At 39.8% G+C, this 15,321-nt stretch overlaps 1 protein-coding gene and 1 long non-coding RNA gene across 2 annotated transcripts in view; one reads left to right on the forward strand and one right to left on the reverse strand.

The window, feature by feature from the left end:
- The window catches only part of LOC139940721 (probable cytosolic iron-sulfur protein assembly protein CIAO1 homolog), an 89,579-nt gene extending 75,817 nt beyond the window's left edge, over positions 1–13,762 (reverse strand). Inside the window, exon 1 of the mRNA XM_071937086.1 lies at positions 13,406–13,762. Coding sequence (XP_071793187.1) covers positions 13,406–13,595 — 190 coding nt within the window. The 5' untranslated portion in view covers positions 13,596–13,762. The remainder of the gene's footprint in view (positions 1–13,405) is intronic.
- LOC139940821 (uncharacterized) lies at positions 8,965–11,208 on the forward strand. The gene is made up of 3 exons (XR_011786501.1): positions 8,965–9,063; positions 9,912–10,004; positions 10,858–11,208. It is a non-coding gene; the product is annotated as an uncharacterized lncRNA (long non-coding RNA).
- Positions 13,763–15,321: the final 1,559 nt, after the last annotated feature.

Here is a 15,321-nt window from a genome sequence, read left to right on the forward strand (position 1 = left end):
CTCTGGAAAAATAATGCGGAAAAGATGGACGGGTAAAAGATTGCTCTGTGCACCAGTGTTTACTTTGCACCGGAGCATGATTGGTTTTCTGCCTTTCTGGTTTATGCGTAACTTTGCATTTACTGCATCTCTCGTCTCATCGGACGAGCCAATACTGCTGACTTCTATGGTGCCAATGGTGAGGTATTCATCAACAATTTCATCCTCGTTAAGGTAATGCACTCGTCTGCGTGGAGATTTGTGGCGAGGTTTGCCTTTTGGGGGTTTCCTACATCTGCATACTGATTGCCAGTGGTTGTCTTTCCCACAGTTTCGGCATGTGCTGCCATAGGCGGGGCAGTTGCTCTTTAGTAGCTTCTGCACTCGGCCGCAATTGTAGCATGTAGGCAGTTTGTTCCTGGCTGTTTTGATCTGGTTGTGCGTGATGCATTTATGGACTTTTTAGTCGTGCCGGCTTGTTTCTGGTAGGGACTTGAGTTGATTGATAGTTGCTTCATGGCTTTGAGCAACATCGATGGCATCATTTAGTGTTAGTTTCTCATCCCTTCCTATCAGCAGTTTCTGTACGTCTTTGTGTGACGAACCCCAGACATTGCCAGATCAATTGGTCAACAAGACGATCTTCCATTTTTTTGTCGTCTCTGTATTTGCATTTGACAGCTATGGCTTTCATCTTTGTCACAAAATCATCAGCTGCCTCATTGACATTTTGTCTCATGTCTTGCAATTTGTATCGGTAGATTCGCTCTTTTGACCTTGGTTCCAAGTGTTGCTGGAAGCGGGACAGTAGCTTATCTGGCTTTTTTTCTGTCTTCCTCTTCTTCAAAGGTCCAGCTATTGTATTTATCTAAACCTTGTTCTCCTACCCATAGGAAGAGATAACTTGCTCTCTCTTCATCATTTGCAGATTTTAGTACGCTGGAAAACATGAGTTCACATTTTTTTTTTAACCTGGAGAACGTTGCTACAACATCTGGCGCTTCCCAGTCCATCTGGGGAGCTGAGACTGCAGAGCTGAACGCCATTATAATGTGTTGTATTACACAGTATAGTATAATTTATAGTTCTCAGTTCTGTTTTTAACGTTTTGATTTAACGTGAGTGAAAACGGCGAGAAAATCACACATTTATATCATGACTTTGTTTTGCTACTCACATAAGTCTCCAGTTTACCGCTGCCACCATGTAATGCCTCCTGCTGGCATTTAGACAGAGGGACTCAGCTTGTATCATGAACTTTGGTAGTTTTACTCACGTTAACACTTGGCATACATGTTCAGGGAAAGGTACATGAGTGAGGGGTTAGACTCTAGAGGGCGCTAGTCCTGTACATGTATGTATGCATGTGTGAATGTGACATGCACCTCTATTGATAAGTGGTCAAGGGGACCCGACAAATAAAAGCGAAATAATGTTAATATCAAAGGTGCTGGGGCCAATGATACGGAGTGAATTGGACCAATTTATGGGGCTTTATTCAAACACACACGATTGTTCACTCATTCATTTGACTGTAAACTAACATTAGGCCTATTTGTCACCAAAGCGAAATCAAAATGGCCGGCGATCTGTACACGATCACGTGATCTAATGCAACAACGGCTGTTAGTTTACATTTTTATAACATATTGGTAATTGTATTGATCAGTGCACTGAAAATAATGTAGGCCTGTTGCAAAATAAATATCAACTAAAACAAATCGATCGGCCGCGGATGGGAAAGCTAATTTTTTGCTTCTGTGAATTTCTCCTTGATTGTATTTTTTTCAAAAAATTTCTTTTGGTAAACCTGACTTTAAATAAGGGAATCAATGTGTGGTGAAGAGGTTTCCAACTAGTGGTTTAATCCCAACGAGGCCTGGTTCTTGATCATTTTACCGAGACGAAGTCGAGGTAAATTATAAAGAACCACGCCTCGGCAGGTTTAAACCACTAGTTGAAAACTTCTGCACCACACATTGATTCCCTTATTCAGAAGTCAGTAGGTCATCTCAATGAAAAAATATGTTCATAATCTCTCTCTCTGCATCTGTTTACAATCCTTTATTAGGTGTTCGGGGCAACAGCCCGGAACACCTCTTATTAGGTGTTCGGGGCAACGGCCCGAAACACCTCTTATTTTTGTTCAGGTTTTTTTTCTTCTTTTTCTTCACACTTCTTCTTCTTCTTCTTCTTCTCAGCATCCCTTGTCCGCTAACAGAAAAAAAATTCCCAAACTCGTATAAACTTGAAACTTCGCACATAGTTAGATATTTATTAAGAGAAGAAAAATGTGTAGTTACGTCATGATGACTTCATCCATTCTTGAGTTATGAAAATTCAAAGTTTATTATTTCAAAAAATCATAACTTTTGATCCACCTGATGGATTCCTACAATCGACACATCATCGGAAAGGTCGTTAAAAACTCCGTAAACGCCTCGCAGACATGACCCCATTTTGATCTTGTCTTCCGGTTCAAAATCGAGGTTGAACAATCTAAAATTCATGTATAAAGGACTACAACATTCCCCCATGGATTACGCGTAAAGATTTTACAATTACATGTTGTACTTTGTCACCACGTGTAATTATGCGGTGCATTGCGGTCACCCTGTGTAAGTATGCGGTGCATTGAGGAGCATAGTCACGCTCTACGCCACGTGTTGATCGTTTTAGTATGCATTCGAGGCGTTTTCAACATAATGTCAGGTACATTTGCCTTTCGATTAGTTAGTCTATTCTACAGTCGTAAATTTTTCGTTTGTTCATATTTCCTCAACCACATCAGCCATTTTGACAATCTATACATTTACATCATATGAAAGGGCTTTACGTACTTAACAAAAATGGACATGTTGGTAAATTTTTCTTGACCTTTTGACCTTTTCAAACCGGAAATGACTGTAAAAATGATTTGAAAGGGCGTTATTTACGGGCTTTTAGGTTGAAATATACATCCTTTCTTGCTTTACCATCACAGCAAACAAGTCTGGCAAAGGTCTGGTTTAAAAAAACACTACTGATGACGTCACCAAAATTAAGTGCGCCCTCTAGCGGCAGATTATAAACATCTAAAAATAACCCTTTACTAGATGTTTGTGTCAGAGTTTATGACAATTGTTTCAAAATTGGTATACATAATCTCCTTCATAATGGCAACGTATCCGTGCAGTCTTAGCTTGATGAGGTCATCATGTGTCAGGTGGTATTGCTTTAAAGGTGTACTTTTCAAAGCTGTGTGTATGCCAAACCAATGTTCGACTGAGGTGAAACTTGAGTACAAATCTTGAGAACAAAGCAAGGTGGAATATTTTTTTACACCAGGTTTTTACTCCCGGAAACCGAACACCTAGAGTTTGTTTTAAAACAAACTCTAAATTTCTAGTTTTTGTTCGTGGTGTACAGTTCGTGCTCAGAGTGCGAGATAATTAGCATATTTTCCAGGTTTCATTTGCAGTCGCGCGGCGCACTCGGACCCTTCAAGATTTCGCGTGACAGCGCGAGAACTCGGAGACGATGTGCAAAATTGGCTGCAGGTCCAAGCAAGAGGGCAGTGTTGGGTCAAGCATTGAGTGGTAAGTTTCTTGAACATTTTCCTCGTAAAACAAACCCATTTTTACCGGATTTTCGAGACCAAATACATGTGAATCTTCGTCTGAAATGTGGTTCAAGTTTGACACTTTTTGTTGATAAGCTTTACACTTAGAGTGCCCCCGACTGTTTCGAGCACGATTGAGACAAACCGAGTCCATATTCTGATAGACGAAGGATTGTTCTTTCGTTTGATACCACATACACTTCTGCAGGTTTGGCCGTTGATAATTTCTTTCAGTGCCAAAAATGTGCAAAAATCATTGTTTGTGTCGCTTCGTTTTAGCTTACGTGACGTCATCATGTAAGAAAAAGGCCGTGTGTTGTGTACACGGGCGCAACACAGCGCTCTTTTTATGTTTGTTGACGATCGTTGTGAAAAAATCAAACAAAATTAAATAATGAAGAAATAAAATTTTCTCATGAAAAAAGAAGAAGATAATATCAAAAATTATTTCCATAAAGAATAACAAAACATGGTAGTTTGATGCAGGATTGGAATATGGAATTGTTATGGGTTTTCTTTGTGGTGGTCAGCTGGTGGTGGTACTGTATTGTTAAGACTCTGTGAAATGTGTAGAGTAAGATCTAGTAGGTCTTCTATTTCTATGATTCGAATCTAAGTTCTATTTTACATGTATTTTACTAATAATTCAAAATATAATATTTTTTTAATTACCTGAAAGTATGTTCAATATTTGTTGACACGTTGTTGAGAAAATAAATAAAACAATAATTATTGATTGAGTTTCAATTTGATCAGGACTGGTGATCAATACCTTTTGCTAGTTCATACTGAGTTAAATCATAATGATTTAAGACAGTCTTGGTTAACTCTTATTCTTAATCAAAAAGGGAATGGTCAAACATGTCTACCTTTAATTTCACACAGATATTTCACTGGGGATTGCAATTTATTGGTACTATTGTAGTACATGTCAGTTTTCTGCTCTGTGTAAAGTGTTTCTGAAACATTTTGGTCTTCTTTAGCATGTTTTTAACTCTATTTGCTTTCTTTGTATTCCTTTTACAGTCTCAGCTCTCTGAAAATCTTCTACGGTTTAAAGTGACGGGGAGACTCAAGCCTGGACGACTACATTAGTCAAGTTGCAACTAACATTTTTCAACTACTCGTGCCACCGCATAGTCGTAACTACACGTACCTGCTTGTGAACCAATAGCACTCCGCACTAAATGCTAAAACCAAGTTTAGTACATGGATCTCAGACAAACGTACAAAATTTTACTAACAACATATGCACACATTATGTTTACTTGCGTTACTACTATACATACAAGTGCCATATGGCACGTTTGGCGTGATCGCTAAATTAGTGGAATGTTTGTCTGACAGCGGGGTATTTTAAACAAAAGTGATGTCATAAGTGCAGAGTGCTATTGTATCGCTTGTGACCATTCACAACAGCCAAAGGCCCTTTGCGAGACCACGGCTTCGAATTTGGATTCGGCTCAGGCTAGCTTGGCCCCGTGGTTGTTTTACTAATTGCGCATGCTTCGCATATGCCTCGGTGGGTGTCAGACATGACAGAGCCTGGAGCCGAATCCAATGCCGAAGCCGCGGTTTTGAAAAGGGTGTTAATTTACTTTACGGAACACAATCTGATTGTTTTTCACCACAGTTATAACACAATCTTTCAATCCATTCAGCGTTAACTTTAATACATTGCGCCTGTGCCAAACAATATGCCGTAAAGGCATCTTGGGTATCGAAAACTAGTGTAAAAGTTGCGACTCCGAGGCCCGACTAGTCGAGTAATAAATTTCACTAGTCACCTAGGAGACTCCCTCACAAGATATTTTTGTAAACTGAACAAAACTGATATTTCTGTTTATTTTATTTTAATATACCAAGGTACTTTCCCCAGTAATTTTTAATTTGTATTTTGCAGTGGTCACTCAAATTTTTTCAACTTGTTGTGTGTGAAGAAACGCAATAAATGTATATTGTCGTTGTTATTTTACATGTATGTAAGCAGCTGAAAGGGACTTTAAAATAAATGCTTTGTAAAATTAACGAAGTTAAAAGAAGATTTGTCATCTGGTTTATTATTGTGTGTTGTACATTGAATATATTTAGTTTGAAGCTGACCAAACTTTCCAGCTTTTAGTTGAGATTTCACAGTTAATAAATAGGGAGAAGGCCAGGGTCAGGAATTGAACATTTCATTGGTTACAAGAAAACAACAAATGAGTTTTGAAAAACTTTTTTACTTTATTTTAATCAATATAATAAATTAATACAAAGAAGGATTTCTTTTTAAAACTCAATTCATAGGATTGGATTGGAAGGCCATCATATTTTGGCACAGAATAGCAATTATCCGTTGCGTTTATGCTAGTTTTGGTTTCGTAGACGTAAAGATACAGATCAGATAATAACTGAAGCAAAACCCGGCCAAACACCACACTAACGAATAATAGTCGGGCACCGCTTTGTTGTCAAAACAAGCCCCCGTGATTGCATGACATGAGCAAGGAATCGTGCCAAACCAAAGGTGCCTTGCGTTTTGTTACGTAAAAGCTGATTAGTCAGTTGGCACGCTTGATGCAAATTCTGACCAATCACGTTCGGGCTCACATTATACCATTGAGTAATGGCGGATTTTTTTACCGAGAAAGTTCGCGCTGACGGCAACGGATACTTAGGGTGCCCCCGACTGTTTCGAGTGGATTCAGAAACAACGACAGTAGCGGTTGAGTAGATGAATAATGTACCTGAACACACATGACCAAAAGTTTGACTGAGGTGAAACTTGGTGTATTGTTAGTTAAGAACATTAACTTCTTGAACTCAAAATGACGTCATGATGACGTCATCATGTTGTTTTGACAATTTTTGCAATTTGGATCATCTATTACAAATCTTGAGAACAAAGCAAGGTGCAATATTTGTTTTTTACAGCAGGCTTTTACTCCCGGAAACCGAACACCTAGAGTTTGTTCACAAACTCTGAATTTCTAGTTATTATTATTTTTTAAATCATGGCTAATGGTTTATTGGGTACTTACATGCGCATACAGCAACAAAAATCCCTGCTCACTCGTGGAATAATGCTTAACGTAGCGCTGAATTCACTGCTTCCGCAAGCGCCAGGTTCTTTGCTTACGTATGGTAAGCAGAGCCATGATCTGGCCCTGCGCATGCCTGGCGGCAATTTTTTCCAATTCGTTTTAAGGATTCCTGTTTTTTTAAACCGATTTAGAAGAAACAACTTTCCCATTGAAAGCACTACGACACTGGCAATTTCATAGTAAGCCTATTACAGAAAAAATTGCTGCCTGGGGATGGCGGGGTCATTCATTCTGGGGAAAAAAATCACGCCCCTCCCCTTACTTCTAGAAACTATGCTCCCCCATGAGGGAGCCTTAAAGTTTCTAGAAGTACCCTGGATCCGCCCCTGATTAGCATGGAGGAAGAAATCCTCCAATGGTGCTGGAACCGAACTGTTCCGCCCCAACTTGATAATCGTCCCAACTATAGTTGGTCCCAACTTAAGTGTTAAAGTTAGGGCGTCTCAACTATAGTTGGGACAGTAATGCAGGGTACCAGCGCATTGCAGGGTACCAGGGTTGTTTTCTGCTGCTGTGTGGGGATGGTCAGTGTGGGGATGGTCCAAAAATATGGTAGACTGCCTCCTCATGGTGTGAGCTAGTCTTGAATTCAAGTCAGTAATTGTTTAGCAGTGTAGTTTAAAGGATGGTACTTTTGTGGCTGGAGCGTGGCGGTGCGTAGTAGAAGGGTTTGAGTGGGTAAACTAATTATTCTCAAGAAATTCTTAATATAGTTTTATGTTGAAAATTACAGTGTAGACAACTTGAACAAGCGAAGTCAAGTAATTTGACTATCCCAACTATAGTTGAGACCATCTCTACCAAATAAAATATTATAAAATAAATTTGGTCTATCCCCACTACAGTTGGGACAGTAATTACTACAGTTGGGACTGGGGGTCCCAACTAGAGTAACGACTGTCCCAACTGTACCAATGACTGTTCCAACTAAGCTTGGGCGATATCACGATATTATCGAATATCGCGATATTAATTTGGAAACGATTTCGATATCGGATGGATTTGGTTTTAATCGAAATATCGATATATCGCGATATATCGCGATAATCGCGATATATCGCAATAAAAAATATCGCACTATATTTGCTAGCTGAGACATCTTGCACCCCATAGGAGTAAAACCAGAAGAATAGGTCATTAGAACACCTCTCTTAAGCTATGACTGTCTCTTCTACAACTTTCACTTGGAGTTTGAAGACTGATGTCAAATTTCATTAATCGCGATTATATCGAATATCGCGATATATTGTCAGCGATATATCGTGAATAAAATAAATCGATATCGCCCAAGCTTAGTTCCAACTATAGTTGAGACAGTCTCTACCAGCTAAAATATTATAAAATAAATTTGGCCTATCCCCACTACAGTTGGGACAGTCATTACTACAGTTGGGACTGGGGGTCCCAACTACAGTAACGACTGTCCTATCTGTGCCAATGACTGTCCCAACTATAGTTGAGACCATCTCTACCAAATAAAATATAAAATAAATTTGGTCTATCCCACTACAGTTGGGACAGTCATTACTACAGTTGGGACTGGGGGTCCCAACTAGAGTAACGACTGTCCTAACTGTACCAATGACTGTCCGGACTATAGTTGAGACAATCTCTACCAGATAAATAAATTTGGTCTATCCCCACTACAGTTGGGACTGTCATTACTACAGTTGGGACTGGAGGTCCCAACTAGAGTAACGACTGTCCTAACTGTACCAATGACTGTCCCAACTATAGTTGAGACCATCTCTACCAAATAAAATATTATAAAATAAATTTGGTCTATCCCCACTAAAGTTGGGACAGTCATTACTACAGTTGGGACTGGGGGTCCCAACTAGAGTAACGACTGTCCCATCTTCTATGAGGAGACCATCCCTACCACTCAACCCGGGCCTATCCCACAGACTGCACTAAGTTGGGACAGTCAACCCATTGGACAGTTTGGGACAGCAGTCAATTCTGTGTGGCTGATGCAGAGAAATAACCGCAGTCTCAGACTTGAAATCAAGTCTACACAGTCTGGTCCCGACAGTACAGTAATCCACGCACGGTACTGTTGAGCTCTACGTCAAATCCCAACTACAGTTGGGACGCCCCAACTTAAACACTCAAGTTGGGACCAGTACATAGAGCTATATAATAAGACCTAGAGGGCGCACTCGGCTGTATGCTGTGCCGACAAGGACGTCGTGTCGACATTTGGAAACCGGGCATAAAATTCAATCGCGTGTGTTTTGCCCGTATCTGTTGTGCATGTAAACCATTGATTGAACGTAGGAAAGCCACTCATTTTTTCCGCACAGTCTAACAAATCGTTAGTAAAATGCCTGAAAGTTGTGCAGCTTATGACTGCACCAACCGTCGAGTCATGGGAGGTGTTCTCTCATTTAATAAGTGAGTATTTCAAGGTACTTTTCACACTAATTTATTTTAATAAGAATAACATATGAACGTTTTTTTTCCCGTGTCCGAAAACTGGACAGAATTGCCGTAATGAAAATGTACTAGGCCTATCATGACTATATGTAACTTTCTTGTTGAGAAAGTTCGCGGATGATGGGTCCTTCCTCCATGGTTAAACATTACATATTTTCACTAGAGTTATAAACTATGTGGTACATTCTTAACGTTTTGGGCTAAGTTTAACTGTTGATGGCAAGCAGTGGCAAGTTCTATTCAAATCGATTCTGAAGTGCTGAACAATGTTGTAGGCTACAGAAACAGATAAACATGTACACTGTAGATCCTTCGCACGGAAATCATGGCCAATGCATGCATATGGGGAGGACTAAAGACAAATTATGTTGACAAATCCTGCCTTGGTTGGTCGTTTTTATTTATCCGAGTTCATATACTCATCATACAAATAAAATCAAACAAGAAAAAGGATTTTGTCAAATTTAATTGAATAGCGTTTTCTAGACCAAAAACCTATCTGCAATCTCAGGATCTGACTGGGTGCTACTTTTCGTGAATGTTGTCTCCAACTTCCAAGTTAAGTAATATTGGGTCTTGCCAGGTGGGTATACACGTGACGTCAACATTACATGTGACGTCAACAATGGGTAAAATTATTCCATTTCATCATTGACAACTAGTTTTTTAGCACAAAATTTGTATGTCCAATCACAAAAGGGGTTTATGGAATTCATGCCTGCAGTAAGATGCAATCTATCCCAGGATTATAAGATGCCTTCATTAAAACATGGTTAATTTATTATGGGATTTTCTTTTTAATTCAGATTTCCTCTTGGAAAGCAGGCTATACTCACTAAAGTGGGTGACGGCAATCAGGTTGTGCAGTGAGCACTTCAAGAAGGATGACTACATGAGAGGTTTGTATTTACTTGTACTTATTTAATTTACAGGGTCATTCCTTGTCAACTTAACATGCTTTGGAATCTGACTATCCCCAAACTAAAATATTACAATGAAAAAGAACACATGTTACAATTGTGGTTTTGTTTTAACAAATGAAGGCTATTTCAAGAGCTTTAAAATTATGTTTAAAGGCAGTGTACACTATAGGTAATAGTACTCAAATTATATATTAGCATAAAACCTTTCTTGATTACGAGTAATGGGGAGAATTGATAGTATAAAACATTGTGAGAAACAGCTCCCCCTGAAGTGACGTAGTTTTCGAGACAGAAGTAATTTTCCACCAATTCCACGAATTTGATTTTGAGACCTCAGATTTTGAATTTGAGGTCTAAGCACACAACTTTGTGTGACCAGGGTGCGACAAGAGTGTTTTTTTCTTTTCATTAATATCTCGCAACTTCGTCGACCGATTGAGCTCAAATTTTCACAGGTTGCTATTTTATGCATACGTTGAGATACACCAAGTGTGAAGACTAGTCTTTATAGTGTCCAGTGTCTTTAAATGTATATCTGATTTGCTTTCGGAGATATGGATGTTCGAATGCGGCAGGTCATGCTGGTTAGTCAAAAGTTCTTGGAGTTTCTTTAGGGAGTCCAAGATCCACATCAGAATGTTGATCAGGTTACAAAGCGTGATTTGACGGTCATGTTACAAAGGTTGAATTGACTCGGAATGACCCTACAGAAGTGTTGTTGGCCATACCTACTGTGATTTACAAAAATAAATCAATTGAAAGCAAGAATTTGCTATATTTTTTCAAAACCTATAAAATATGTTATAAACAACCAAGTTTACATTTACAGGTAATCATCCCAGAGATGACCGAGAAAATATTCAACATGGAATCATGAGTCTGCTGTACCCTCCATCTTTCCAGCTTACCCACCACATAAACAACAGAAGCAAGTGAGTAAGAGGCCTCCACCTAAAAGAAAAATGCTGACAGCTGATCCTGGCTCACAACCTCCTCCGTTAAAAACTGTTAATGTTGCAGAAGAGCACATGTATGCAAAGATCAAAAAATGATAAACCAGGGACAGTTGAAGGTGTTGAAGCTGAACTTCGGACCGAATACTTTCACGCTGATTGAAAATGAGCTGAAGTCAATGGAGAAAGACAAACATGGTCACATGTTCTCTGAGGAAATCAAGCAGTTCGCGTCACACTACATGTCTATAGTGCCCAGGGTATGATTTTGTTAGACAGTATTTACATCTCCCACAAGGATGTCATTATGACATCATCACCTGTCCTGTGACATCATCTTAAAGGTGTTTTATTTTAAATATTTGAAAATCTGTATAAAATCAGCCACAAGAGACCGTAGGTTTTTGTTTGCAGGATTGGGTAGGGATAAATTAGGTCTTCATTTTATTTCGTGTGCGTGACCTCTCATCTAAAAATGGCAAAAGTTATGAAGTGACTTTCAACGATGTTAGTGCCTGGCAAGGGTGAGCAGTCAAAAACAAATATCAATGACGTCACAAAGTGCAACTCTAGCGACAGGTTGAAAACTCAGTGGCGAAGTTTTGTGTAATCACCTCAAAATGTACACACGTTGATTGCTGGCAGTCATTATGTGTGAAGTTTCAGATCGATGACGTCACCAGAGGTCACGTGATGTCGTTACCAGAGGTCACAAGACGTGGCATTAAAGGTGCATTTTTTGAAAACGTATATCTTCCGAAGAAATTATGCGATTAATTTGAAACTTGGTGGAATGTTAGATACATGGCAAGTTCTTGTAAATTCTCTATTTGTGCACAAATGACATTGTGTGTAGTTTGTCATTATTATCATAATTATTATTATTTTTTTTTTTTGGGGGGGGGGGCAGGAATACTCTTTTTTTTCTTTGGGTCAGGCTTTCAATGGTTGATGTAGATCTGTACAATATATTATCTGCAAACACATTGAATTATTTCAAATTTTTAGTTGAATGCAGGGACCAGTCTTCAGATTTGAAAAAGTGGAAAGTTTGTGTTGCATGTTGTTGATTTACATATAAGAACAGGTTTTTTTCTGTTGGATTTACCAAGTTTTATTTTAATTAACTTTCATATAACATTTTGTTTATGTTTGAATAAGGTTTTTTGTTTAACCTAATAAAATAATTGGAAATATAAATTCCATAGCGTTTGTTGTGTTATGCTTTCGTTTTCTTGCAATATCAAGTCCCTTCAAACGAATGTCAGGGTGCTAATTGATAAGCCCAAAGGATGTACATGTTTACCACCGGGTGGGTAAGATTGAAAGTCTCTTCAAGAAAGTTCACAAAATTTGACTTTTACATGTAGGCCTAAACAAAAAGTATACATGGAGTTGTGGTTATCACATTCCCGTACATGTAGTTTTTTCTTCTAACCCTACAACCAAATTTTTTTCGTCGCCAAAGTTCATTTGGATTGTGGTAGAGCAAAATGTTATTGGATGCATTCAGTCCTAGATTTCGTATCCTTAAGCCCTCTCGTGTGACCCTGTTGCCACACGTTTTCTGTTTGTAACTTTCAAGTTTGATCCTAAAAATTCCAAAATGGGTACGACACTACAAAGTCTAAACGCCGAAACAATGTAGATGAGCATTTCCAAGACCTGACAGAGGAAGACGATCACGGCACACAACTTGTCAAGAAAATCAGTGGCTTGCCGCTGTTCATAAGAACTGTCCTGCATCACCGTGACAATGGAATACTGTTTACCGAGCGGTTAGAGACATCGACTTACAAAAAACATCTTGTTTTTAGGCCAGTAACTGGACTTTCCCTGATCAACCTCTTCAATCTGTTCTGTGGATTATCTATTCCTCTTCACAAAGGTATTGTAAATATCCTTTCAGTAAAAGCCTGGTCAAAAACTATTAATTTTCCGTTCAGAATCAATCGCACAGATCGGGAACTTCGCCCGTCAATTTGTTTTGTTTACGTTTTGTGTATACCTAGCGTTATAACATCCGGGTACTTTCCGCGCTGTTTGCCCGGTCTCACCATGCCCGACGGTGCTCCGTGTGCGCACAGCGGTAAAGCGTTGCTGCCAATGGCCAGTGCGCCCTCTAGTTCTTTTATATAGCTCTATGGACCAGTACCAACTATAGTTGGGACGATTATCAAGAAATCCTCCAATGGTGCTGGGACGGAACAGTGCTACCTTACCTACCTAGCAAGATTTTTCTGTCCATGAAGGAGCCTCACTGTTCTGTCCTCTGGCTGGTCTACTTCTGAAACTTAACTATAGTTTCTAGAAGCACCTAGTCCTATATCCTTAAAATAACCAAAGTTACAGATACAGGCTTGAATTTAAAGACATCGGGACCATTTTTTACTTTAGTGTTAGTATATAATTAATTCTGCTTACCACCAGTGCCAGTACCACTAACTCCAGTGACACTGTGATGTTCTTGGTCATGTTGCTTTTTACCCCAAATTCGGACAGTTTTATCACCCCCACAGCTAGCAAGAAGTGAACCACTTGGATTCCAAGCAACATGCCAGACACGATCTAAATGGCCATCTAATGTAGCAACGTTCTCCATGTACCCACTCATAATAATTATGTTGCTCTTTTGTCGACAAAAAAGTGTGATGTGTTTCTTTTCCCGAAAGATACGCCACTTTTCAACTAGTGCTGCATGCAGTAGTAGTGAAGAAATATCGCTACTGACTGTATGTTTTGTGATGGCACACGTGTGTGCGCATTGCGCACACAACCATTAATTGACTAGTCTTGGTTCAAGAGTCTCCTGGATTTGTCACAAGAGGGCGAGCGAATACCGGACACTTCGGCACCTCGCAAAGTCGGCACCAGCAAAGTCGGCACCTTGCAAACTCGGCACCTTGCACACTCGGCACCCACTCGGCACCAAGAATGTCGGTACCAAACAAACTCGGCACCGGCCTTTTTTTTACTAACAAACTCGGCACCAAGCGAAAAATTAATATCACCTCGAGAGTCAAGTGGTTACCAGTAAAGTAACGTGCGTATACTTACACAATAAACAATGGTTTGGTAGTTTTAATAGTAGCTTTGTAAACTGTGTTAAATCACTAATTCTATGGGTGATGAAAATTCCGAACTTTCGAGAACATTTGTTTGGGCCCCCGGAAGTTTACCGTCCGGCCCGCATGTGCCGTGCATGGTTTAGTCGTAGGCTGCATGTCGGTGAAAGTGCGGTGCCATTTTCTTATGATTTTGGCCTTGAACAATTTTAATTAGGATTGTTTTAGTTAGGTTAATAATTTTCATTGGATTTTTGCTTCTTAACAACAGAGCGTGATTTGCCGAAAGGCACTGGCCGGATAATTTCCCGAGGGCTCCGTTTTGTGCGTGATACAGACGGCACGCACACGCCTGATCGTTAGTGGTGTGCACACTCCGTCCAGTGCAATTTTTGTGTGTTTGTTTTTACGATAATCATATTCCAATAATATTTGCAATGTTTTTACTAATAACTTTATAATAGAATCAAGCTTTTTATGGGACTATGATGGTGGTACTGATATAACACCACACAGTGTGAAAATCGAACTTTTTCAACTGAGTGCCGAGTTTGTATTTGTACATGTGCCGAGTTTGTGGGTGCCGAGTTTGCAAGGTGCCGAGGTTGTGGGTGCCGAGTTTGCAAGGTGCCGAGTTTGCAGGTGCCGAGTTTGCAAGGTGCCGAAGTGACCGGTACTCGGGCGAGCTATCACCCCGCCGACGCGTCGCGCCGCGCTATCGACCACGAACTGCGGCAGCTAGCTATCCCCCTGAGAGAACCGTTACATCCTTGCTTGGGCGTCAATCGGTGGTGGTGGGGGGGGGGGGGGGGGGGAGATGTCCCCCACCAACTTTAAGATATCAAATGTAGTAATGTACCCCCCATCTTTTTGACCACCTTTATCATGAAGCCAACTACCAAACCCTGTATCACGCCATGGGCATTAAAGGAACACGTTTCCTTGGATCGGTCGAGTTGGTCTTTAAAAAGCGTTTGTAAACGTTTGTTGTAAAATGAATAATATGGTTAGAAAGATGTGTTAAAAGTAGAATACAATGATCCACACACATTTGCCTCGAAATTGCGTGGTTTTCCTTTTACTTTGCGAACTAACACGGTCGGCCATTTATGGGAGTCACAAAATAAATAAATGGCCGACCGTGTTTGTCGACGAGGTAAAAGGAAAAAAAACACGCAATTTCGAGTGATACTTGCGTGGATCATATCTACTTTTAAAATATCTTTCTAAACATTTGCATTCTATAACAAACGGTTACATGCGCTTTATAATTAA

The sequence above is a fragment of the Asterias amurensis genome, chromosome 8 (genome assembly GCF_032118995.1).
Source record: "Asterias amurensis chromosome 8, ASM3211899v1".
NCBI lineage: Eukaryota > Metazoa > Echinodermata > Asteroidea > Forcipulatida > Asteriidae > Asterias > Asterias amurensis.